This window comes from Rhizoctonia solani, chromosome 14, assembly GCF_016906535.1.
Source record: "Rhizoctonia solani chromosome 14, complete sequence".
Classification (NCBI taxonomy): Eukaryota; Fungi; Basidiomycota; class Agaricomycetes; order Cantharellales; family Ceratobasidiaceae; genus Rhizoctonia; species Rhizoctonia solani.
This window is the reverse complement of record NC_057383.1, coordinates 432134-458360: the sequence shown is the minus strand read 5'-3', so window position 1 is coordinate 458360 and position 26227 is coordinate 432134. Positions and strand designations below refer to the sequence as shown.

The 26227-nt window shown below is 46.7% G+C and overlaps 9 protein-coding genes across 9 annotated transcripts; 6 read left to right on the top strand and 3 right to left on the bottom strand.

Moving 5' to 3' along the window:
* Positions 1-393: 393 nt before the first annotated feature.
* On the top strand, positions 394-2673 carry RhiXN_10783 (Electron transfer flavoprotein-ubiquinone oxidoreductase, 4Fe-4S; the record flags this gene model as incomplete). Its single annotated transcript, XM_043330599.1, has 10 exons — positions 394-509; positions 563-633; positions 689-1304; positions 1355-1373; positions 1423-1686; positions 1739-1992; positions 2038-2191; positions 2275-2359; positions 2414-2575; positions 2654-2673. The coding sequence occupies 10 exons, from the start codon at positions 394-396 to the stop codon at positions 2671-2673; spliced, it is 1761 nt and encodes a 586-aa protein (XP_043185944.1).
* Positions 2674-4058: 1385 nt separating this feature from the next.
* Positions 4059-8638, top strand: RhiXN_10782 (ML domain-containing protein; the record flags this gene model as incomplete). Its single annotated transcript, XM_043330598.1, has 9 exons — positions 4059-4445; positions 4502-4774; positions 4941-5229; positions 5293-5405; positions 5460-5539; positions 5601-5692; positions 5765-5841; positions 7623-7651; positions 7723-8638. 9 exons carry the CDS (start codon positions 4059-4061, stop codon positions 8636-8638), a joined length of 2256 nt encoding a protein of 751 aa, XP_043185943.1.
* A 321-nt stretch (positions 8639-8959) lies between these two features.
* RhiXN_10781 (methyltransferase domain protein) lies at positions 8960-9979 on the bottom strand (the record flags this gene model as incomplete). Its single annotated transcript, XM_043330597.1, has 3 exons — positions 8960-9484; positions 9551-9728; positions 9810-9979. 3 exons carry the CDS (start codon positions 9977-9979, stop codon positions 8960-8962), a joined length of 873 nt encoding a protein of 290 aa, XP_043185942.1.
* Positions 9980-13372: 3393 nt separating this feature from the next.
* RhiXN_10780 (methyltransferase domain protein) lies at positions 13373-14357 on the bottom strand (the record flags this gene model as incomplete). Its single annotated transcript, XM_043330596.1, has 3 exons — positions 13373-13897; positions 13957-14134; positions 14188-14357. 3 exons carry the CDS (start codon positions 14355-14357, stop codon positions 13373-13375), a joined length of 873 nt encoding a protein of 290 aa, XP_043185941.1.
* Positions 14358-16026: 1669 nt separating this feature from the next.
* RhiXN_10779 (Spo7 domain protein) lies at positions 16027-16836 on the bottom strand (the record flags this gene model as incomplete). Its single annotated transcript, XM_043330595.1, has 2 exons — positions 16027-16561; positions 16616-16836. The coding sequence occupies 2 exons, from the start codon at positions 16834-16836 to the stop codon at positions 16027-16029; spliced, it is 756 nt and encodes a 251-aa protein (XP_043185940.1).
* A 1287-nt stretch (positions 16837-18123) lies between these two features.
* RhiXN_10778 (Sugar (and other) transporter) lies at positions 18124-20258 on the top strand (the record flags this gene model as incomplete). Its single annotated transcript, XM_043330594.1, has 10 exons — positions 18124-18281; positions 18344-18396; positions 18450-18629; positions 18688-18970; positions 19024-19272; positions 19337-19437; positions 19490-19696; positions 19750-19897; positions 19949-20031; positions 20095-20258. 10 exons carry the CDS (start codon positions 18124-18126, stop codon positions 20256-20258), a joined length of 1626 nt encoding a protein of 541 aa, XP_043185939.1.
* A 418-nt stretch (positions 20259-20676) lies between these two features.
* RhiXN_10777 (F-box-like protein) lies at positions 20677-22104 on the top strand (the record flags this gene model as incomplete). The annotated part of the gene is made up of 1 exon (XM_043330593.1): positions 20677-22104. The coding sequence occupies one exon, from the start codon at positions 20677-20679 to the stop codon at positions 22102-22104; it is 1428 nt and encodes a 475-aa protein (XP_043185938.1).
* Positions 22105-22909: 805 nt separating this feature from the next.
* Positions 22910-24039, top strand: RhiXN_10776 (uncharacterized protein; the record flags this gene model as incomplete). The annotated part of the gene is made up of 3 exons (XM_043330592.1): positions 22910-22972; positions 23021-23103; positions 23136-24039. 3 exons carry the CDS (start codon positions 22910-22912, stop codon positions 24037-24039), a joined length of 1050 nt encoding a protein of 349 aa, XP_043185937.1.
* A 643-nt stretch (positions 24040-24682) lies between these two features.
* Positions 24683-26002, top strand: RhiXN_10775 (2-dehydropantoate 2-reductase; the record flags this gene model as incomplete). Its single annotated transcript, XM_043330591.1, has 7 exons — positions 24683-24734; positions 24782-24856; positions 24916-24978; positions 25027-25325; positions 25385-25557; positions 25606-25715; positions 25770-26002. The coding sequence occupies 7 exons, from the start codon at positions 24683-24685 to the stop codon at positions 26000-26002; spliced, it is 1005 nt and encodes a 334-aa protein (XP_043185936.1).
* Between the last annotated feature and the right edge of the window lie 225 nt (positions 26003-26227).

The following is a 26227-nucleotide window of genomic DNA, read 5'->3' as shown; positions in this document are numbered from 1 at the left end:
TATATTGGCAAGGGCTATTGCTCGATAGCACTGGCTGAAATCAGTTTGGGTTGTGCTGGCGGAATGAAGATAGGCTTTGAACCGTTTAGTCGCTTCATCAGCATTGGTTGTACTGATATTTTTGGCACAAATAAGATAAAAGCTCCGCTTTTGCCTCAAGTAACATCAGCCATCTTATTGTAAGTTACACAAAATTGAAGCGCAGGAAGACGAAGTCGGAACTATTGGGCCCAGATAATTTCATATGTAATAGATAGACCCTTCCAGTTGACATCATCACCTTGTAATTTGATGTACAACCTTCACGTGTTTTGAATAGTCCTTTAGGTCCGAGGAACCGGAAAGAAATATGACTTCCGGGATTGGTTCTCCTTCCCATACACCACCTCAATCATGCTCAGTCGTCCTGGGCGAGTGTTAAGGCTTCGTCTAAATATTCGGAGGTTACACACCTCTCGGCCGGTGCTCGAGAGATTCGATCCAAAAAACGTTGAACGCGCGAAGACGATGTAGATGTGTGCATCGTCGGTGCCGGCCCTGCAGGCCTCAGCACTGCAATTAGGTTGAAGCAGCTAGAGAAAGAGAAAGGGAGAGAAATAAGAGTAGTCGTACTCGAAAAGGGACCAGAAATTGGTGAGTTGTAGTTTATTCTACTAAATAAATATTATCCATGTTGACTTTTGGTTAGGCTCGCATATTGTTTCTGGAGCTGTTATCGAACCCCGAGCTCTAAATGAACTTCTACCTGATTGGAAAGATATGCCGGACCACCCTCTTACAGTACCTGCTACATCGTCGCACATGAAATTCCTTACTTCGAAGCACGCAATCCCTATGCCTCATCCTCCCCAAATGTCCAACAAGGGGAATTATGTCGTATCTCTCTCCCAATTCGTCAGATGGCTCGGCTCTGTCGCCGAAGAATCTGGCGTAGAGGTTTATCCAGGTTTTGCTGGTGCCCAACTATTGTACGATGTCAATGGTGCAGTACGAGGTGTCGCCACTCACGACGCAGGCCTCGACAAACGGCTCCACCCTAAATCGTCTTTTGAACCTGGAATGGCATTTCGAGCGCGCGTAACGATTCTCGCCGAGGGTGCACACGGTTCTCTGACAAAACAAGCGGTCAAACGTTTTAATCTTCGTGAAGGCAAGGAGCCTCAGACCTACGGAATTGGAGTTAAGGAGGTCTGGCGCGTTGACCCAAAGAACCATCGGCCGGGAGAGATTATACATACTATGGGCTTCCGATGGATTGGAAAACGTATAGCGGAGGTTTTGTGTATCACATGGACGGCGGACTCGTCAGTCTGGGTCTGGTTATCGGGTTGGATTATGCAAATCCCTATATTAGTCCTTACAGGGAACTCCAAGTACGTCAAACTCTTTTAACGTTGGCCATTATTAATCTGGTCTGCGTAGAAACTAAAACACCATCCCTACTTTGCGTCGCTCCTTGAAGGTGGTGAGCGTATTGCCTACGCCGGCCGTGCCTTGAATGAGGGCGGCTTCCAATCCATCCCAAAAACCGACTTTGCAGGCGGAGCTTTGATCGGTTGTAGTGCTGGATTTGTGAACGTACCCAAAATCAAAGGATCGCATACAGCTATGAAGTCTGGTATCCTCGCTGCTGAGGCGGCATACGATGAGGTTGTGAAGGGTGATGAAGAGGGAGAAGGTGCTGAAGTAGGCTACTATTATTACTTTGAGAACATATTCTCACTAGCGAATTTTTCAGATTCAAGCTGCCACGCCCTCCATTTCACCGTTTACGACCAAGGCTGGAGATATGTCCGGCTACACGAAGGCATTGAAGAATTCGTGGGTCTGGTCTGAACTCAAGACGTACGAAATATTCGGCCTCTTTCATGTCCCTCTTGGTATTTGGGGAGGGATTGCATGGAGTGGACTCGACACCTTTATTCTTAGAGGGAAAGCACCATGGACATGGGGCTTTGGGGGAACCGATGCGAAGCATACTAGGAAAGCAAGGTAGGTAACCGATTACTGGACCAAATTCTGTCTAACATTTGCCAGTGAATTCAAACCGATCGAGTACCCAGCACCTCAGCCCCCTCTTTCTACCGACTTGTTGACCGCCGTTTCGCTCACGGCGACGAACCACGCAGAAAACCAACCGGTTCATCTCCAACTTCCATACATGGGAGTTGATAATTTTGACTCGGAGGCGGTGAGCTTCTACCTTGAATTTTGGTATACGTGATCGACTGACGTTTGGCGGCAGGCTGTGAAAGCACGACATGACATGTGAAGACAAACGTCACGGAATACGCGGGTCTACTTGGACGAGCTTGCCCAGCGGGCGTTTACGAATATGTTGATGGGGGCATTGAACCAGGTATGTATTTATGCGACTGATAATCGAGATGTATGACGAATTATTCCTTGCCAGGTACTCCCGTTCCAGAAGGTAAGGAGGAGGAAGCAGGGTATGCCGGCAAGAAGCTTGTCATCAACTCCCAGAACTGCATTCACTGCAAGCTTTGCGACATCAAGGTCCCCACGCAGGATATCACCTGGACCGTGCCCGAGGGAGCAGGCGGACCAAAGTACAGTGAGTGACACTCCGCGACATGTCTGGAACTTTGATGTTAATTCGAGACGCATTTAGCTGTGACTTAGTTGTTAATAGTAGGATCTCCAAACGGGTGAATGGGGCGGTGTACATATTATACTCTGATACATACTTGAAACAAAGCATATGATGACAGGGCCAATGTGAACTGGAGTGGGAAAAATAGCGGCAATCCTGCGATCACATGTCGTAGTGGTAAGCCGAAGACCCGAATCAGAAATTTTAGGAATCAGTGCTTTGTAGGCTTTGCACCTATAAAAATCCGGGAAATCAGTATCTATAGTAGCAACGAGGGAAAGGTCCAATAGGAAGCGGCGGATTCTCCGCAGAATTTAGCAGGCATAACCTTCCCTCGGGACATCTTCTTCGAACTTACGGGAGATGCTTACCATCTACGAACATATTCCTCGTTGCTGAAGGTAAAGTTGCTGTTAATCCGTCCAATTCTGGAGTCAGCTTGACTTGGCATCCTAATCGTGATCTGTAGTTGATTGGTGGATATGATGGTACGGGAGTTTACGATATCGTATTGAGTGAGAATCAGCATGATACTGGGCACAATCGATTAACTCACGTATCTGTCAAACCAAAAGCCATATCCAGCATGTCGTTCTCCTCATCATCCGGCTCGGGTAATAAGTCATAGTGTTCCGGTGAGAGAATAACATGGCATGTCGAACATGCTACTGAGCCTTCGCATGCACCTAACGTCGGATAGCGTGGTATCTCGGAGAAAATAAATATAAACACAACATGAGCGCACCTTCGAGATCAATATCGTGCTCATGAGCAAGGTCCAGGATATTATCCCCTCGTTACATTCAACAGTTTTGAGTAATTCTCCTTTTGAGTCTTTAAAGTGGACCTTGATGCTGCGATCCCACATAATTTCCCATAAACTAATAAGATTCCCGAGTATATTTTAGAGCTTTTTTGGCATGCTCACCCTGTTCCAGGTTCTGGCCTTGTTACTTGATTATGCGATCGTACTGGTCAAGTAGGCTAGAACCGAGAATCATAACCGTAAAACGAATAGCTCACTTGATGTAAAAGCCAGAGTCCGTCGAGATATGCTCAGCGAGGCAGGGGCCGAAGTTCTACATCTATTACCCAATGAAGTTCGAACAGCCTGTTGGATTGCTCGGTGCATGGCGATCCAGTCGTGGGTGATCAACTGCGTCGATCAGGTCACCAAATTGCAGAAACCGCCAAGCGCCGGCGCCGTTTGCACGTGATGCCGGGGTGGATTGACAAACGCGGGGAAACTTCACACCACGTTAGTCAAATATCTTGTTGTTTTTGCCTTGTTGGCAGCTGAAATGGGGCTGGGCGATGAAACAAGGTATTTAGTCAGGAGAACCCAAGTCCTTTCCCAACTTTTCATCCCGACTAGATCCGGGCCTCAGTTTGAGCGAGTTGCGACAGCCGAGAAACACCTCTTGTTCTATCCACCACCGGCGTCATGACACAGTCTGAACTGTACAAAATTACTCTCCGTGATACGACATTTACTCTCGACCATTCGCAGATTCAATATGACTCCCCAAATTACTTTACTTCTTGCTTCCTTGGCTCCTTTTCAGAGTCGCATGCACGAGAAATTAGATTATCCCGAGACCCGGCTTTATTCTCGATAATTGTTAATTATCTAAGTGGATATGCTATCCTACCGATTCAGCCGCCCCCAGGAATGTCGGAGGAGGTTGCTTGGGAGAACTTGCTACGGGACGCACTGTTTTATGGACTAGATGAATTGGCTAGTATGCTGGAAGGACACAAGCTGGGACCCAAATCACTTCGGATAATGAAGGAGGGTGTCACTAAAAGTTACCTTATGGTAGTTTGGCCGGTACGTTGTCTCGTTTTTATCATCGCCAAAGCTATCGCTTACTACTGCTATAATAGCAAGGAATGGGCAGCCGGAAAGGACAGTCTATGGTCCGATTGTCGGATATTCAGGCTCAAGCCCAGTGCACTACCCATTCCCTATCGCCCGGTGCCGTTCCGCTCCTACAGACCTCGGGTACCCCGCTAGTCAGCCAACTTCTCAAGGAACAGAAGATCGTAGCTCGCTCATGGACATGGGTTGCCTTTTGGACGACCATGAAACCTAATAACAACAACCTCGTTGGATCAAGAGTTGACAATGACTGTGCAGTACTAGAGATTAGCGAAGTTGTACGAGGGTGAAGGACAGCTGTGGATGGACGATTCGGTTCCTTTTTTCATCATTTTCGGATTATGTTTACAGACCCCTTTCGTAAGGATATAATGTGTATAATGCCAACCTAGACTTTCTTATCCTATCTCACACATGTCATGACCGTCATTATTCGTTATCTAGTCTACCTTGCAGATCAAGTTGCCCAAAGTAGATTATCCCACGAGTCATATGACACAGGCTCCACATATCACGTGCAGTCGGCCAAACATTATGCCCAAATCAGGACTCTTCTGTTGTGACACACCCCACGTCTTCCCCACCACCATGCATCTCCGTTTCTCTATCGCATTGCTCGCAGTAGCTCTGGGATCTCAGGCTGCATTTATTCCTCCTGTCGCAGAGCTTATTGAACTAGCGCGCCTTGGTGGAGAACCCCACATTACAAACAGTTGGTCATATACGGATTGCGGTATGATCCCCAGAGTCCTATCCCGATAGAGACATTCATATGTACTTTTGTCATCATAATTAGGGCTCCCGACCGATGCTGTGCAAGTCAAATCAATCAAACTTTCTCCTGACCCCCCTCAGATTGGGAAGGATTTGACGATTACTGCTCGTGGTGTTGTGACACGGAAAATTGAGGTATTCATTAGCCCCCATCCCAATCGTCTCTTTGATTACTCATACTATACGTAGGATGGCGCTTATGCAGATGTGACGGTCAAACTCGGACTGGTCAAGCTTCTACACAAAGAATTCGACGTCTGCGAAGAAGCGTGAGTTTTCTTACCTACATCATTTGGGCAATATCTTGACCAAGTGCTCGTGATCCAAAAGGCGCAAGAACAACGTTACCATACAATGCCCCGTCGAGCCCGGTGAATACGAGATTGTTCAGACTGTACAGTTGCCGAAAGAAACACCCCGAGGTATGTTGGGTTCTGTGCTCATGTTAGTCTCGAACCCTAGACACTGACCCACGTATTCTTGATACTTCACAGCCAAGTTTATTATCGATGTCAAGGGATTTACTTCGGACGAGGCTCTCGATGTAGACTTGGCGTGCCTGAGGCTTCAGGTGGATTTCCTAGGCCGCCCGTGGCTCTCTCTTTAATCACTATTCTGCCATCGAACGATGATTCATGATCGAACGCTATCGCTTGGAATGCGACTGTTTATATTTCCTGCTGTATATCCGAATGAATATTCCTATAACCTTTCCCCAAAAGCATAATTTTGTGTAAGCGGAAAGGGCCCTAGGTATACCCACGGATATTCATGTGTGGAACAACCCGTCGTAGTCGGAAGCAGCATCACGGATCATTCTTTTAGTTGTACCGCATGTACACATTTGCAAGGGGGCGAGATTTCGGTTATAATCACGTGGGAAGGTAGGTATATTTTTCCGCCTTCCCATCCCCCCACCCCTTCACATTGCTCGAGTTCTTGGGCCTGTGCTCAGCTACTATGCCCGCAGTACTCAGCCGTGATCGAGCTTGTTAAATATAGGCATCTGCGGGCTCCCTACGAGCAGCTTGGCGGTACGATCACTTGACCAATATCTGGAGTTTCTCAGCCGCTCTTAGTTGTTTACTGCCTTAGGTCTATGTTCATGTTTGCTATCAGTCCAGTCTATGTTTCATAGCTTGCACGATCGACTATCACCAAGAGACTCTACGTGCCGGTGTACACTCAAGGCTCGCTCGAAACCCTGCTCTATCAAACTTGAAGGAGGGGGGGGGGATTTCTAGCTCATACCTCTTTACTGGTTCACCCTCTAAGATCTCCCGGCTTTCTTGATCACACAGTGCGAGCCGTGAAGATTAAAAACGTGGCTAAAACTAAACTAGTGTCATTCAACCGATTATCAAATCTAGGGGCGGTCCACCTTGATAATATTCACCATCTACCCTGCTGGACTTGGCTGATGTAGATCCACCTCTAGTCCCGAATCGATTTGATTTAGCAATTTACTACGGAAGAGTCAAGTTGCTCATCTATTGATATTTTCCTTTGAAGACAACAGCTTGAGATATGTAGATATACCGGGAGCCAAAGTTCATCTCTCGGATGAGGGGACTTGCTCCTTAAGCTGCGGCGTGCTCGTGGTTATTACCCCTTCCCGGTATTGGATTAATTTGAACTGGGCTGTTCCCTAAATACTGGATGACAACTGTTATTACGATCTAATCTGGAATCGTTACAATTCAGAAGACTTGTGGACTTAACATGGAAAGAGCTTGCTATCTGTTCATGTATTTCTGATATATTCTACTTACCCGCAACTGGATTCATAGTTTGCCACCAATTGCTTGCGTCGTCGTCGAATAGAGGGCGAAGTCATTGTACCGGCACTTGAAATTATTGGAATAGGCATGTTTGCGTAAATGCGTATTTCTATATTTTATGTCCTCTTGGAATCCAAAGTAATGGTGTACTCGACTATGGTCGACATAGTCCACTTGATGCCCAACTAGTGACAAATTTCCACGTATGGATAGAATGGGTAATCTGGTGGCACTTGCTTTGTTTCACGTTGTGTATGGCATGTGGCTATACGGCGATTACGTACCGTCAAGAGTTGCCACTTCTCCACCTCTACGACCGTGGTCTGCTCTCCCCACTCAGACCTGCTGAGTGAATCAATCTCATTAATTCGAACCTTACCAAAAGACAACCCTAGAGGAACAAGATATATTCGGTCCGACTAGTTTTGGTGATTTGATTGCTTCACGGTTCCAAGTAGTGAGATAGGGAGATCAACGTCCGGAATAGATTATGCGGGTACCAGTAAGCAACTAATACCACCCTTCAATCACATAAACCCAGACAGAAGGTCTGAACTAACGGCCTTGATAGACTCTGAAGGCGGAAGAAAAGCAAGGAAAGTGCGATTATTGCGTAGAGAATCACAAAGTTTAAACTCTTGCTCGGACTGCCGCAAAGCATGGTATTGCAGCAATCAATGCCTTGAAAGTCACTGGAAGACTCATCGCCTATACTGCCTGGATCCTATCGAACTTACTACCGCTGATCGTCTGGCACTAGCAGCGTTTACGGGTTCCCCGCCACGGGACCCTGATGTGCTCAAGGACTTTGGCTTTCTCCGCGCACATGTCCCTTCAAGCCGCGCCTATTTATTCGATATTTTCCGATACATATTCAACCAGGGAGGGATCGACCCCCGTGTTGTCCATCAATTCAGGCTCGACGGAACACTTGTGCATTGCATTCAAACATTCTACGAAGCTATCCCTGAAGCCAGCCGAGGAGAATGCTATTCTTGGTTTCTCAGGAATCAGCACCTGCTCATGCCCCCTCCGTTCAACGACATATCGCACGAAGTTCTCGACGACGACGCTCTTCAGCACACTTGGTGGTTTATTGGAGGATCCGCCTCGGATACACCGACTGAGATTAAGCTTCGCATGCAAGCATGGCCCGAAGAAAAGCATCGATGCTTCGAATTCATTCAACTACTCCTCCGGGCGGGGTTCCGGTTATCGCCAGATCGACCCGAGTGGCTCCAATTTGGATTCTGTGGATGCAAATCTAATGCCGAAGAAACAAAGCTCTGGGCAGCCTACCTCAAACTTGTTAGAACTGTCACGTTCGATCAGTTTTATCATGCATACACTAAATCCTCACTTCCGGCACTATTTTCGGCTCATGGCCTGCCCGTTACCAACAACTTCGTTCTAGACATACTGGGCGACACGCCTCGCCGGACGAAATCTGTCTGGAATCTCAAGCAATTTACGCTAGGATACTACCAGCAACTTACTACGCCAGTTTTAGTTGATTATGGGTTTGGAAATTGCAAAGATGAGGAGACTATCTATTCTCTCCAGCAGGTTTACAGAAAATATTCATAGAAGCCAATGGAAACCCATTAAAGTTACATGAAGCGTGTCTTCGAGGAAAGCTATTTGATCACATTAGACAATTGATACGGATCGAACCCAAGTTCGCTCCGTTAATGAGCAATATTATCCTACCGAATAACCGTAAGTTGCACAACCCGATATTTCCTAGCATTATCTTAAACCGCATTTTAGCTCTGCTTGATGGCCTACAGCGTATTGTCTATATATAGGCAGACAGGACATTCGGCGGTATGGCTTATGAGCTTCATTATAATAGTATTAGGATTGAAGAAATAAATTTAAAACCTTGCAAATACACCCCGAACTAAATTAGACTTTAATCGCAGTTACAGAATGGTATCTAATTACAACTGAATTCAGCGGGTCTCTAATCTCCCCTCGAATATGCTCTGCCCACACATCATACTCAGCTTTAGTGATCCCGTGAGATAAAAACAGAGGCTGTGCGCTAACAATAAACTCTGAGAAATTCATGGCTGACAGCATCCCGATCTCTCGCATATCTGAATCTGGATGCCATAGGCCATTCAGGGGCGACTCCCGCACCTCATGAATAATGCTGCAGAATCCTGAACGCGCTTGTGCAGACCAGAGATAAGAATCTGGGCGTAACCAATTGTCAATTTCTGAAGCGGCCTCTACGAAAATACCGCTTGCGGCTATGGCAGATCGGTAGGTTTCCATAAATCTCGCCGAATGACGTGCCGGTCCAAGAAGAGCTGGCATATTCCCACCAGGCAACGTCAGTTGTGGATACCATTCGCCAAAGATGAACAGACCCCCGGGACGCAGGACACGGTGTATTTCTTGGAGCAATGAGGCCCAGTCCTTGGTCTACGTAAGTGTGAACGCTCTATTCAACCCGCAGATAGGCCAAACGCAGTGTCAATGCATGCGTACCATATCAACGGTATGAGACGCGTTTACTACGTCAAACGTTCCTGACGGCTCCAGCAATCCCGAATGTATGTCATAAACTTCATAATTTAGATTACGTCTTGGATAATGAGCCACTGTGGGGGCAACGTCGACACTCTTGATGTCGACATTTGGATATTTGGTCGCCACCTCATCCGCCCTATAGGTCCAATGGCAAGCTAGTTGTCAGATTTTTTGACATCGAATCTTGAGAGATTGATGTAGCATGAGACAAACGTACCAGATCCCACTCTGGGTCCGAATATCCAGTACTTGCTTGCGTCTTCCGTCGGGACTAGGTGCTAGGTGGGCTTCAATGAGATGATCGAGTATATTTCCTACGAGCCTTTTTATTGTTATGTGCTGAATCTTGAGGCGACGCATCTCTCCATGGTCTGCAGGCAGCGCCATCGGGAGATCATCGGACACAGGGAAGGCTCGCCCGTGCTCAATGCGAAAATAGTCTATGTGCATTGCCTAAGTGATTATTTACGTAGATACATATAATTCAATTTTGACTCACCCGCCACCTCAATGGATTGGATGGTCTCTGCAGAGCTCATAGTCCCTTCAGAATCACTCGAATAAGTGACACTGGGGCCGTATCCTTGTATACAACCCCAGGCTCGACCACCCATATCTCTGCTGCGGTCTCTTCGTCCCAAAAGGAGTGGCCATATTTAGGCCTAGGAGGATATGAACTATGCGCAGCAGAAGTAAACCTTATATAAGGGCCACGAGCAAATAGCCTGGTGCTTAATCATTTTAGACGATAGCGTCTGACCGTAGTGAAACTCACAAGATAGTATAAATGTGTTTGATCCGCGATGCCCGATCTTCCGTGACCCACGAATGAACAAAATGAGAGATACGTCTCGAATGGTTTCTGCGAGATTGCCACTTGGAATGTCTTGTAAAGATCGTTTATACACTTCCAAACCCAAGGGCAGAGTATTCGGGCCACATAAGCGCTACACCGAATTACAGGAGTACGATGGGAAGAAAAAGGGAAACATCATCCATTGGGCCCAGACATGCGTTAACAACATACTAAGGGAGCTGATTAAAGTGGTTATTCAGTGCTACAGTCTGGGGTCCTAAGCTCTCAGGTACAGGGATAAACATATTTACAAATCCTTGTTTTGACATATCTGCTTCTGAACTTAGATACCGTATCCAAGGGCCCGGTTTGCTACAGTTCGAGGAACCAATGATCCCGAAAACTAGTCCAAGTCGGGCCGCGACGTTGTATTCATAATGTGGCCATCGCAGTACAACAAGATGTTGAAACTTAATAACCTATACCAGCAAAAAATGTCTTTCGTCAGTATGATATAGCCTGAAAACAACTACTTCAGTATGCCTCCTTCAGCGTGAATCAGACTGTGAGAGATTTAATCGCTGTAGCTAGTAAATATTGGCCTTCATTTCAGCCCGGTTGTTGCCCAAATACGCACACTTATTTTCAGTACGTCAACGTTGTGCAGTGCGTATACTACAGTCAGCTCTCCCAATCGATATCATCCGGTCTCATGGTTGAGAGACAGCTAATTGCCAAGCCACCAAAAGCTACTGTGTAGTGTATTCATTTTAGCACGAAACACATCTGACCTGCGAATCGAGAGTTAGCTCCGTATTTCATAACGTACCAATAGCCAGGATCATTTGGTCACGGAGCTATCGGGGCGTTTTACGTGAACATCTTAGCTTCCGAAACAGACCAATGGGCCCTACCTCATGACAAATCAACACCCCATCCAAGTCCAATCCACTAGCTGTCACTCACTACGCACCAGTCACTAGCAGATAATTTGGTCGAAATGATCACTATCCCACCAACAGATTCAATTTGGGCTGGCCATATTGTCGAATATGAAGAAGAGGACCACTCCGCTCTCAGTCATTTTCCCGCAAATATTTCTATAATACAATGCAAGACATAGAGCCGAACATCTGTATCCATAACCTCCAGCTCGGATCCAATCCAATTAACGGAAGAAGGTGAGGTTATGTTAAGCTAGGGAGTCAAATGGGAGCGGGTTTCCAGGGTCTGCCCGTGGGAGCGCCCGTAGTAAGCAACCGGAGCAGCAAGCTACCCACAGGCCGAATTTCAAATAGGTGGCATGGGTAGCCGTCAGCGTTCAGTTATCCCAGGTGTTCCATGGGCCCCGACACTTATATCATAATGTATTTTATATTGAATATATGCGCAGTACCCTTGACGTATGGTGTCCACAACTTGTTTTTGGACGTTTATTTTCGCAGAAGTTAAGCTGGAATATAAAACGGGTACATACCTAGATGGAACAAGCATACTCACTTCAGCTTTGAGCATACTTTTTGATCTATCTGATCCTATTGCAGCGTAGTGGTAATATCTATACACAGCGCCATTCATCAAGCTCCAACGCCTCAGTAAAGCCAGATATCGATTAAATTTATTCCTACCTTGAGGCCCCGATTGTATCCTCTGACGTTCTGCCTAAGTTATTCCATATTGGAATTCTCGATTGTGTTTGCACCCCTGTCTTGCACTTATGGCGCTTGATTGCCTTACCGCTCTCGGGAAGTCAATCTGAGCACTAGGGGATGTGTATACTTACATCTTTATTCTTACTAGCATCCTCTGTTGACGCTGAGCGAGCGTTCTCTAGCGGGCGATCAATGATAAACTACCTACAGCACCAGATGCCGTCTGGGACATTTCAGTCTCAGATGGCTATTGGCTCGTGGTTCGGTACTCCCCTCCTGTCCGATTTGAGCAGCGTTGCATCGATTGTAAAGGTCCATATGTAAATACACGTTTATAATGTTTAACTTCTGTTCTTGGTAGAATTAAGCGGCTGGCCGGGCTCCACCCATCAAAAACCGTGCCCGTCCAAGCCTATGTTAAGCCCTTGGATTCAGTTAGATATTACGTATATTCAGGGTCCGATCTATTTGCTGGCTGCCTTTTCTACGACCTTTTCTTAGAAAGAGCATTGTGAGGAGTCAATCAGAACACTTTTCGAAGCCTTTCGGTTCCAGGTATGGTTTCTTAGCGTCTTGCATGAGGTTTGGGTTGATGATATGAATATGAAATGGCTTTCTAGCTACACTGAGTTGGTTTTGTAAAGTAACACCCAACGCTATCAGATGGTTTGTTCCCATGATTTGAGTTCAAATTCACCAGCCTCTTGAGTTTCGGTGCTCAAGTTTGTTATCGAGCCAAAAGATTTTCGAGTGAAGGTATCGATCGACCACTACAGTTCATCTTGTAACACGGCGACCCCAAAAGGTGTGGGTTTTATGGGCCTAAAAAACCGGGCGTTATATGCGGAGTACTGGCAAAGTCTAACCAGTATCCTCGTGAGCCCGCATCCTTAACTCACTCCTGTGTGCCCTCGAGCTCCGGGTTTGGTATCTCTGGGTGCGAATAATTGGCCAAAGTATCATGAAGATTTTGTTTGCTTTGGGGGCTCATCCTGTAATTTACAGCCTTACCTTTACGCTTGATTGAATGGAGAAGAAAAGAGCAGTCAGGTGAAACTCGGCTCACTTCGTTGGGCTCAACGATATACCGGGAGTGATAGAACTAATTTTCATTCAGTGGTACATTTAACATCGGTCATAAAGACAAGACAGGGTCAACGTCAGCATTGTAAAACACATCGAACAGAGTTGATCGAATTGATAATTGAGGACTGCTCATATACATAAGCTTAAAAGGATGGAGTATGAACCTATGCATATGCATTTGACTGATCATAGAGTGCATAGGATCTCTATGACTTCAGTATACTAGTGACATGTCCCTGAAGTTCTTCATAACTTCAAGGCAGTCACAGAGTGGTATCTAATCACAGTAGAATTCATCGGGTCCCGGATTTCTCGCTTTACCTCTTCCACCCACCCATCATAATCACCCTGGGGGGTTTCGTAAGACAAGAAAAGAGGCTGAGCATTAATAATAAATTGGCGAAAATTCATTGCCATTAGCATCCCGATCTCTTGCATTTCGGGTTCCGGGTGCCAGAGACCGCTCATGGGCACTTCCCACACTCGGTGGTTGGTTTGATGAAAACCCGAAGGTGTTTTTGTATCCCAAAGGCCTGAACCAGGGCAAAGCCAAGCATCAATTTCAGAAAATGCTTCGATCAAAACGCCACCCTTGGCGAGAGCAGAGCGATACGCCTCACAAAACCTAGCCGTGTTATGAGATAGCCCGTGAAACGCTGGTTCGTGCTCTCCTGGCAACGTAAGTCGTGGGTCAAATTCGCCGAATATCAGAAGACCCCCGGGGCGTAGAACTCGATGAATTTCTTGTAGCAATGATGTCCAACCCTTGACCTGTAAAGTAAAACGTAAAAACGGTATCCGATCCGGAAGGATGACTGCCACTGACGCACCATACTAACAGAATGACGTGCGTGTACGATGTCAAACGTTCCTGTAGGCTCCAGTATCCCTGCATGTATGTCATAAACCTCATAATGCAAGTTATGTCGCGGGTAATGGGCGACTGTGGGAACAACGTCGATGCTCTTGACATCAACGGTAGGGTACTTGATCGCCATTTCATCTGCCCTGTAGAGTCGGTGAGTGTAGGGAGCTATCGAGACAATATAAGACGAATTTACCATAACCCACTCTGGGTACGAACATCCAAAATTCGCTTGCGCCGACCGTCAGGACTAGGCGTTAAGTGGACTTCGATGATTGAATCGAGAGCTTTTCCCACAAGTTTTTTGATTGCCATATGCTGGAGTCTGAGACGATAAATCTCCCCTTGGTCTGCAGGCAGGGCCATTGGGAGATCGTCATATATAGGGAACGCTCGTCCGTGACTGACACGAAAATAATCTAATGAACAAGCCTGAGTAGGTGCGGGATACATAATCTAAGAAAAATCTCGGTTTACCTGGCGCATCTATTGATTGAATAGTGTCTGTCGAACTGATAGTAGTCTCCGAATCACTAGAGTAGAGATCATCAAGACTAGAATCCTTGTCCAAAAAGCCAGGCTCGACTATCCAAACTTCTGCTTCAGTCTCGTCGTCCCAGACACGGGCGCTCATGTTTTTTCTTGAGAGGTCTCGGAAGAAAGATGGGATAGGGGAAGACAACTCACAAGGGAGATCGGATTGCTCTTATAAGATTGCCCGATGCGAATAAAATCCATGTACCGCGTTTCAGTGTTGAAATAAACAAACCTCATGCAATAGCGTAATGGAATTGACCCGGTATCCTCAAACAGATAGTCTAAGCAGCTTGAGCGATGATCGGTGGTCATTCCCAGTTGCTCTCTATTTTTGATTGGGACGGTATCATTCCCCATTGACCGGGTGCCGATCGCTAGATGTTTGGCTTTGGTGTCATTTCAAACGTATGGAGATCTACCTCCGACTAGGAAGGTCGCGGTTGAATGGTGGTGATTTGCGTTCGCAGATCTAGAGTACCGAGGTGGATCTAGACTGATTCCTGATGACATGGTCTACCTGCGAGCATCGTCCACACGTGAGCTGAATATAAAAAAAAGGATTTTCTGGTATTATTTTATCCAGAATTTCAAAGATACGGCACGATTATACGGTTTTATGGACTTTCTCCACCTGATACCTGAAGTGGCCGATGAACGAATCAAATTCGTAGGCTCATCCTCTTTAGAAACTAACCCTAGAAGAAACCAGTGTCGCCCTTATAAAGCGCCCATGTTGCTCTCAGACGTCTTCTGGTACACTGGAACCATAATCGGCTATGTCGGTGTTCAACATTATTTCATATAGTTGCGGACATTTCCCGAGCGTAAATGAAGGGAGCATCGTTTGAATCTATTAGGCTAACTGTGCTAAATAACTGCCCCAGCGGTGGACCAGATATTGATACGTCGATGCCTATACCAAGCAAGTGCGCCGATAGATCCCGTTTAGGTTATATTGAAGGTAATCGAATGAGATGAAGATTGAGGGCGATAAGCAATAGGACGCCCAGGGACTTGATCGTATAATATAATACGAGGGGGCGGCAAACTCCGGACGTTAACGGACCTGACGATGCCCCAACTAGACGATTAAGACAGATACAATACCGGTTAAGATAACACTGCCGCTGGGTCCTTCCCTTACTATAACCTTTTGCAGCGGTGGCGATATCTATCTACTGAACGCCATGTTTGGCGGGTGTCTGCTTGAGCAATGGTTCAAACGCCTTCAATAGCCTCCACATATACTTTCGTACATTAGCGTACCCGAACTGATGCAAATTCCCAGAAGCAAGCACTTCCATCTAATATGATAGTACTTCTATCTTTCATGGGCTATTGAGTGAATCGTGCCGTTGTAACAAGAAGGAAAAGCTCTCCGTGCGATTGCGCACCAGCTCAATGGATTCATCGCCTTCTTCGCCACTAAACGATGGTGGCCTCCCCAATGTGGGAAAAACGACATCGGGCACACCCACTTCGGGCACTGTCGTGAGACTTAGGCGTGATGTACGGCCGCCGGATTCCGTTTGTGCGAGCGGCGAACTTGGGAGTTCTGGGGTTCGAGTGCGATTTTTCCGTACTCCTCCGGCGGGAGACGATCGACGGGATGGTGTACGGGATGACCCGGGGGTGGGTGTAGTTCGCCCCTGTCCTTTCCTGGGGGACCAACTGGAATTGGTTTGTTGCTTATGAACCACAACCAACCAAACCAAGACCGGCGATTCGCTGCAAGGTGTTCTTCGCGCTTCCTTTCCCATACCGAGCGATACCTTTCATACGCCTCGCGGAAAGAGCGGTCCACCCTGTTGCTGAAGATCAATTCTCCTCTAGGGTTATTTGTCGGCGGAATGGGGTTTAGTTGTGCCTTCTTGATCACCCCTTTGCGGAGCTGTTGGGCTGTGGTTGGGGAGGTTGCAGTTGTTGGACGAGGGAAAAGATATTTTAAAGGAGCCGGAGGACTGATGGTTTGAGTCCGGACGTTGAGGTGAAGGTTGAAATTTCGCAAAGCACGGTTGGCCTGCGGAACATATCTTTGGTAATGAACTGGGTCAAGCAACCTAGACCACGACTGATAATAAACGCACCTATTGGCATAGGAAATTTTCTCCGAGTATAAGCCACTCGCAAAGAATAGCACGAGCGTGGTGACTGACACTAGCCACAATCCGGGGATGATGTAAGGATGAGGATTTAGTGGTGTTGTTATGTGCGGTACTGTTGACTCTGGCTGGTCCAACCACCACGCTATCAGTGGAATCCGGGCCCGATTATCGAAGTGTGGTACTATGAGGTTAACAGGCGACATCACTAAGGACGTGTTTAAAATCACGTCACTGGCCAGTATCAATATTATTATAACCAGATGGACCAGAAAGGCTTATGCCAGGTAGGCTTGTCATTTCACGCGTCATCAAGTGATAGCCGACGCTCTCACCTTGGTATTTCCTTTTCCTTTTTTTCAACATGGCCGCATTGATTTTGAGGCGCTCTTCGAAGTGCAGAAGATCCTTAAAAGTCGTTGCATTGTTCGGTGGTTGGAATCCGCTACGATTATATGGAGGGGGTGTGGAGCGGGCGGGCATCCGGCTGATTGCTGTTCCTCTACCGGAATAAGGAACATGGCTTTGTCGTTCGACTAAGAAATCTCTCACAATGGCAATTCACCTGATGTTTAGTACTAGCAAGGAATGGGATTGTTTGATGGGTATGCCGCTTGCAAGATTTGTTGTACAACTATCCCGTTTAACTTTAGAACCGTATAGGTAGACAACCAGCTGAATCTGCGATAATGCCACCATTTCACTTTTGTAAGCTTTGGATCTTCAAGGGCCTGTTTGAGTAAATAGGTTCAGTACGCACATGTAGAGGAACTCGTTGGCGCTTGCTTGGACACCTGACGTCAGCAAGTTCGCACCCTGATGGCGCTTATACTTTGGTCTGATACCGCCCAATTTAGGGATATAAACTTGCAGACCACGCCACAGCTCGGCGAAGCAACCTCAAGTCTTTCAGATCCTGCCGAGTCAGATCCACGGACCAATATAAACTCGTTTACCATCATTTAGAAGCAGAACCAAGCCCTATACTTCCACAGATGCAGGTACAACCGTGTGTCCACTCCACCGGCCCACGTCCCAAACAAACCAGCTAAGCCATGTTAGAAAGAGTGATCACACACTCGAGCCAGCCGCATCATTATCGCTGTTATTATCGGAACTCGTTGCCGACACGCCCCTCTTTGGTGCTTAGTCACTGCTTGGTCTTGAGGTCCAGGGCCAGTCTCATCACAAATATCTCCCAACCGCACCTGTAAACGGATAATCCCGTTGACATCACGCCCGGAATAACGAACAGGAATGGACTTATCACCGTGTCGGTTGGGTTTCTCGTGATACCAAGCGTGCCCTCGGTTAGACTTCGGTTGATTGGGATGGCTTGGCAGCCTTCGATGGTAAAACATGTATTACTAATACATCCTCCAGCTGGTTCGTACGGATAATATAGCTTCCAATGTGCCGGTATTGACAGAGGTATAAAACAGTATCTCTGCGAAGGTCCTGGTTCTCCGCTTCCCCACACATCGAAAGACACAATGGCAGGCGGGGGTACTCATGGTGGCGGGGCAGCTGCGGACCCTGTGGTCACTCGCTATGTCGAACAAGACAAAGTACCTTGGTATAGCAAACCGAATCTTCGAAAGCTATACTTCCTGCTATTGCCTACGTGTATGGGTGTCGAGATGACCAGTGGGTACGTAGCAACGTAATGACGGCCCATTCCTATGGATATTGACAGTTTGGTCACTTCCGTAGATTCGACTCGAGTATGATGAACGGTCTCCAGGGAGTCACATATTGGGACGAATGTAAGCATAAGAATCACCAAAGTTGGATGATATTTAACATTTCTTCCTTCCAGTTTTCGGTCGCCCAAGAGGCAATCTACTCGGCGTTATGTCCTCGATGTACTCTCTGGGAGCTATATGTGCCCTTCCGTTTGTACCCATGGTCAACGATCGTCTGGGGCGTCGTACGGCTGTGCTGTTCGGAAGTCTCCTCATGATTATTGGCGCTGCACTTCAAGCGAGTTCCATCAATTGTAAGCGATAGTTGCGTTACTACTTAGCTAAGTTGCTTACCATAGCTCGGTTTTTAAGACCCAATGTTTGTCATGTCTCGGTGGGTCCTTGGGTTGGGTATTCCGTTCGCCATTATCGCAGCTTCGACCTTGATCGGAGAGCTTTCTTATCCCAAAGAACGTGCCGTCATGACTTCGCTGTTCAATGCTTCTTATTTCGTTGGTGCCATTATTGCTGCCGGTGTAACGCTAGGCACGTTCGACATAAAGAGCAACTGGAGCTGGCGAATCCCCAGTCTCCTTCAAGCTGCGCCCAGTTTCCTTCAGATTGGTTTCATCTACTTTATTCCTGAATCGCCTCGGTAAGTAATAAAATATTAGCCCGAAGGCTCATCTCTGAAGCCATTACTATCAGTTGGCTCATCTCCCAGGGTCGGCGTGATGATGCCTTTGAGATCCTAGTCAAGTATCACGCCGAGGGCGATCGTGACTCCGAGTTTGTCAAGGCTGAGTTTGCTCAAATTGAGTCTACTTTGAAGATCGAGCAAGAAAACTCCAAGCGCGGTTGGAAAGAGCTGATAGCGACTCCCGGTATGCGTCGTCGCCTAATCATTGCCTCTTTCCTTGGTCTTTTTACTCAATGGAGCGGTAACGGTATGATCTCGTAAGTGCCATTTTTATTTTATCATGTGGTGAGAGTGCTTTGTAACCCATCTACTGCTATTTAGCTACTACCTGAAGCGTATTCTGGAGGGAGTTGGCATTACGAACAACCGCACCGTCAACCAAATCAACTTGGCAAACACTTGCTGGGGTTTTATCAATGGCAGTAAGTAATCATACTCCAGCGTTGATTCCCGAGGTTAACACCCGTTTTCAAGCCATATGGGCACTTTCAGTGTACAAATTTAAGCGCAGGCCGATGTACCTTGCTTGCACGATGTGCTTGCTCTGCGTGTACGTGGGGTGGACAACTTCAGCGGCTCTATACACCACAAGGGGCAGCAAAGAGGCTTCTCACGCAGTATTGGCGATGATTTTCCTGTATTCTCCCGCATACAATATGGGATACAATGCCCTAACATACAGTGAGCCGTGCGCATGCCGTAATTATTAGTTTTGTATGCTGACTCAGACAAAGCTTATCTCATCGAGCTCTTCCCATTCGTTGTGCGCTCTCGCGGCATCACTATTTTCCAGTGGTGGGGGCGTGCGGCAGGGTTCTTCAATCAGTACGTGAACCCAATTGGAATTGCAAATGCTGGATGGAAGTATTATATTAGCTATTGGTGAGAGTGCTGATCAATGTGTCCCTGCGTATCCTGACATTCGAGTTCAAGTGTCTGGCTTATGTTCGAGGTCGGATTTGTGTTCTTTATGTTCCCAGAAACCTCTGGCCGAACTTTGGAAGAGCTGACGTTCCGTAAGTCCATTGCAAAATCACATTCTCGAATGTAGTTCTGACGCAGAATCCCTGGATGTCTAGTTTTCGAACCAGAGGAAGTCAGACGTCGTCAGCAAAAGCAAGCCGAGAATGTAATGCACGAAGGAGTGCCTGGAGAAGGTGGCGTTCCCGGAAGCCCCAGACCAGGTTCCTTTGACAAAGAAAACATTCAAGAAATCGAGCAGCTCGAGAGTCGCCGTGTCTAGGTTTGCTTGAGCGTCTCCTACTTCTGTGTCTTCCATTGTATTATATGTGTGTGTTTGTGGATCATGCCTTACGTTACGGTTGAATGAATCGATTTGGTGGATAAATTCTTTAAGTTTGATCTAAGATTTCATTTGCCAGGTGTTACGTTAGACTATCACAAAGTTGACTGGAATCTCGACCGAACAGAAACATTGTTCCGATACACTGATGTTTGGTAGACATGCTTACTTCGCATATATCAGCGTGCGTTTACGTTTGGATTAATTAGGTTGCTGACGTCGGCTTATGCTTTGCGGCCCCAGCACGTGAATTTGAGATTTCTCGATCACGATCGACTCAAAAGAAGCAACCATATCACACACTGTATTAATTATTTTTATACAACTTTCATAGCATCCTTTCGCACACAGGAGTCTTATGGAAAGTATAATCGAGGAGCTTGGCACCGCGAGCGGCTTGCTCCAAGTCGCGTTGGACCGCTACCTTCGAGTTTGTTCTGTGATTCAGAAGTCCTACGTCACGAAACGCGCAAGCAACATTGTTTCCCAAGATTTCACGAATCGACTCAAGATAGAGGTACATTCATTACTCGACTATGAGTCGAAGTTTCAAGAAGCCAAGGTAGCACTTACCTCGATTCGGAACTCCGCTTCTCTCGCTCCCGCAAGCAACCTGCCTCCCGAAATCCTTACTCAAATCTTTCAGTTCGTTCTCTCTGGAGAACAATGTTCCAGTCAGGAGAAAGACGATTATAGGGAGACTTGGTTCTCTAAATACCCTGACCGGCTGTCACACGTTTGCTCCCGCTGGCGACGAGTTGCACTTGGTTCACGCTATCTCTGGACTCACATTGATCTCTACACTGAGCCCGCTGTCAACCAACAAATTCTTCCTCGTGCCAAAGCGTACGCAGAACGGTCCGATCCACTTCCCCTGTATCTCCACATCGATGAATCTGCATACGCATTCGGTCACGGGCACATTGGTAAACTGCCCGGACCTTCGGATAACCCCACGGTTCACGCTATCCAACTTATATCATCATTGGCAGCACGCACCAGAACGCTTAGCCTCACCATCAACGGCGAATATTCGGACTTTTACCGAAAAGCACTCAATAGCTGTCTTAGAAACTGCGTACCTGGAGCGCTGTCTCGACTCGTCGTGCGTGGTGGCGCTGATGAAGACGGTTGTTGTAGAATAATGGCGGCTCGCAACGGGACTATTGCTAGGCAATATCGCGAAGAATTTTATAGAGCCGTACTACTGGACATACCAGAACAAGAACTTGAAGACATCCTATTCCGTTTCACTTCTCTCTCGTTCGATGGCCTTTTTGCTCCTTGGGAAAGCAAAGCATATCATGGTCTGACCGAGCTTCGTTTAACTCAATGTGAAATGCCACACTTCGACTCTCAAGAATGTTTTATTCCGGAATCTGCGTTCGTTGATATATTGAATGGCAGTCCTCGTTTACGGGTCCTGGTATTTAACCTTTGCCTTAGTGGGCGCATTCCTGACTCCTCTTCTACTGAGCCCTTATCGCTGTTAGATTTAGATACACTTGCACTTGGAGTACGAGGGGGGAGCTCAATGGGGCAACTGTTACGATGGATCGCGCCTGGTCCAAAGCCGCTTACTGTGTTGATGGAATTGATTCGTGATGCCGGTTATCAGAGAGTCTTTGCAATGGATCAAATTAAAGCTTTTCTTAGTCGCTCAAACGTGAAGCGGTTATCCATAGCAGGAGCCTACAGCTGCGATATGGCCAAACTATCTGGAATTACATCAAATATCCCAGAATTGTCAATAAACACCGAGATCGACTGGGATGAAATAATTTGAGTTTTAATACCTATAATTTTGACCGTTCGCCTTGTAATTAGTGTTGAAAATTTTTGTAGCTTAGCGATTCTGGGTGGCTAGCTTTGATTGCTATGGGCTTTTATGATTTTGATTATATTTTTTTTGGTTTCCGTGTCTCGGTGCGTTAATGCTACTAATGCGTTTGTTATCGCCTTGGTTGTGCTTGTACTCTGGCGCGTTGATGGACATAATCCCAATGTATGTTGATACTAGTCTTGGTGCTCATCGAATGCCAAGGACTCAAAAGATAGAGCAAACATGTTTTCTTAGGGATTTGGGACTAGCGCCGACAGCACGTCGGGAGCGCGGCGCTCCATAAATTTGCAAATTCTCGATCAAGTATCACCAACGCCCTCCATTCAGTGGCGCCCGTATCTGCTGAGTCATAAAAACAACATTATACACCCAACTGGAAGACCCCATGAGATTACCTATTTTACTACCGTATCATTCGTCCTCTTCGCCTAAGCGACTTGTTTATGATCTTGTATACAATCGAGGAGCTTGACGCCGCCAGCAGTCTTCTTCAGGACGCTTTGGATCGATATGTTCGAGTTTGTGCTACTATTCAAGAATCACACGGCGAAAACCTCTCGAAATGCTATATTTCTCAAGGGCTTTCAGGAAGAATCAGACGAAGTGCAGGTACTACCCAATTACAAGTCGGAGTTTCACAAAGCAAAATCTGTAATTGTCCAGGCTAGGAACGCTGCTGCACTCGCATCTGCCTCTTACACCCGGCAATACTCCTGAATGTTACCCATTTGATTCTTGCTGACGACGAATGCTCAAGGAGCATGACAATGGAGTTATTGAATTTTCTAAATATCCCGAACGGCCATCACACGTCTGCTCTCTTTGGCACCAGATTGCGATTAGCTCACGCAACCTTTAGACTCATATCGACATATCTCCCAATGCCTTCCTCAACCGGCAGATGGTTCTTCGCGCCAAATCTTACGCGGAAAGCTCCGATGAGTTACCCCTCTTCGTTCACATCTAGCACCCAGTGGATCCGATACTCAAGTGCGTCTCCGATTCTCAGCTTGGGTCAATAAGCGAGCCGATATCTCATACCCTCGAATTTATTATGTCATCTGCAGCACACACCAAGACACTGCATTTGGACCTGGAATTGCCCGAGAAGTGCCCGAGGACGTTCTATCCCGCTGCGATACGTTAAGTCTCGATGGAGTTTTTTGTTTTCCTTGGGCAAGCAGAGCCTACCATAGGCTGACCGAGTTTCGCCTAATTTGGAAACAAGACCACCGGGATAACTCGATTCTTGAATCTGAATTCGTCGCCATTCTGAAGGCCAGTCCTCAGCTGCGTATCCTGGAGTATGACCTTTGGCCAAGCGCCCCCTTTTCCAAATCCGCCCCAGTTCACCCTGTTGCTCTGCACGAGCTTGAAACCTTTGCGGTTGGAATGCACGACGAAGCAATGATAGGAAAATTCCTTCGTTGGATTGCACCGGGCCCAAAACCACTTAATATGTTGATGACTTGGCTCGATGATGCACGCGCAGGTAGCCTAAAGCCTTACACGATTAGCGAGCTAAAGGCCTTCTTCGGGCCCTCTAATGTGGGAACGTTATCCGTAACAGGATTTGAGGGGTGTGATCAAGTTTCGGATTTGCTCAAGTTCGCACCCAGGGTTTTCGAATTGGCTATTGAATCCACAAATTGGGATCATATGGATATACGCGTATTGCGGGATCCGGGCGCTTGGTTAATAGATTTCTGGTTAAAGACACTCTACAGAAAACTCATATGTTGGCGCTATGCACCAATTACCTCGAGCTCGAATTTGGATCTCAGGACTCATGGCCCCTACGATGGACTGGCTGAGGCTTGTTCCGTAGTCAAGACTATGGATAATTCTGATCCCAGGCCAGTTCCAGGTTGGAGTTGACATTGTCGGTGTGTAACATTATAACCGGTAGTATTTTCTTATTTGACGGGTTTACTTTGGTAGTCGAATCAACCAGTTCGGGTCCATTATTGTATAATTAGAACAGTGGTATAGCGGTTGCCACCGGTGATGGTATCCAATGAAGCATTTGGCAGTTTAGTTTTTATATACTGATGCACAGTCTCTGTATATGGTGCTCAAAGATGCAGTATACATCTTATCGATATCGGAGGCACATCTCATCCGGGTTGCGAGTTACTACTCGATTAGATATGTTAATGAAATGTGGGTATGAGATGCACAAATTTATGGGCCGGATGTAAAGCGAATTCATCAGAGAGAAAGAAAATACGCCAGGGTAGGACTGCTGCTATGGTTTATGCTGTAGCCTTTGTTCTTGAGGTGAGTATTAAACGTGTCATATCTATAATTCATGTTGATTGTATTAATCTTTCGTTATTTTAGTATTATAAAGTAGGATGTGGCTGCGAGAACAGGAACGTTGCCGAGCCACAGACATCAGACAAGACAAACAGCGGTCTACAAACCTTGTCTGACGGCCCGGCGGCCCGGCTGACAAACCCAATGAAAAGTCGAGTCAGAATGTTAGTTATCCTAGAATCTCGAATTCACTGCCGCTGCGATGGATCGTGATGACATCCTGCTCGTTGGATTCGGTGCTGTAGGGGTCATATGTAAGAGTTCAATTTCTTTTATCTCATTGAGGCCAACCCCCATCCAGATGCATTAATACTTAGCAAGACACCAAACGTACGGGTAACGGCTATTGCCCGAGGAAATTTCGACAAGGTATCCAGTAAGTCAAGGTTAACTTCGGGAGGTATATTGAACTTAGACTTACCATGTACTATTAAGCAAAGGGAATTGATATCAAAAGTAAAAAGCACGGTAATATTCTAGGGTGGAAGCCCGATCGAGGTAGTAAATAACGTGGTGTACAGCATTCTGGCACTTACTAGCAGACAGTCGTTAGCAGTGTGGCCGAGGCCGCGGACAGAGCGTACAAATATGTTTTGATTGCTACCAAAGCACTCCCGGACGTTAACCCTACTCCTCGGATTCTGGCTCCACTCTTAACTGAAGAATATTATCAAAAATACCCTTCTCCGACCTTTGTAATACTGCAGAATGGATTGGGGGTAGAAAAGGAGTTGTATGTTGTGGTAGAGTCCTCTTGGAAAGTCAAGCCACAGGTGCTCAGCGCCGCAGTTTATATTCAGGCGAACCTGATTGGAGGCCGGGACATAGTCGAACAGGGTCCGTTTGTGAGTACAACTGAAAGTATATCTCGGCCGGGACACAGATGATAATTGGTTGCTTATAGGATAAGCTTGTATGCGGGGTATACCGGCCGGGATCACTGGTGGACGATGACCCGAAGAATACGCCTGAAGAAGTCGAAAAATTGGAGGCATTCGCCCAACTTATCAGGGCTGGAAATGGAGAGATCGAAATAGTGCCAGACATACAACGCAAAAAATTTGCCAAGAACCTATGGTAAACATAACAGTCAATCATTCTCCGTTGTGCTAACCGAATCTCCAGGAATTTGTCCTTTGCAGCATTCGCCACATTAATAAGGCAGCCTTGTCCTGCTTTTTTCTGGGAAGAGACTGCAGAAAAGATACGCCCAACCTTAATAAAAATATTAACAGGTAAGTGAAACGTTATTATGGTAGGCCAGGGCCGAAATAGTTTTGGTTGTGCAGAGGCCGTATCGGTCGCCCGAGCCCTCGGATATTCAGAAAAGGCGGTTCCGTCTTCATTGATAGAAGGCACGATCGAGGATACAGCCGCTTTGCACCGCCCAGGGGAGACGAGCACACACAAACCCAGTATGCTCGTTGATATGGAGACACGTCGTCCGTTGGAGATAGAAGCAATCATCGGTGAAGTTGTCCGGGTTGGGAAAGAACGCAACGTGGACGTACGGGTGAGTTGAATGGGCGGTTTCGTAGGTATTTATATTCACTTAAACAATCTGCTAATGAAATAAGACCCTCGAAACGATATACACGCTCCTTCAAGTAGTTCAAGTAGGGTTGCTAAAAGGCACATACATATAACATGTAGTAAAGCGGGACTCGAAACTAATAGTAAATCCATGTTTTATTCCGAAATTAGATTCAAAGGGCACAAGATTATGGTTAGCTCTGGTAACTTGCTG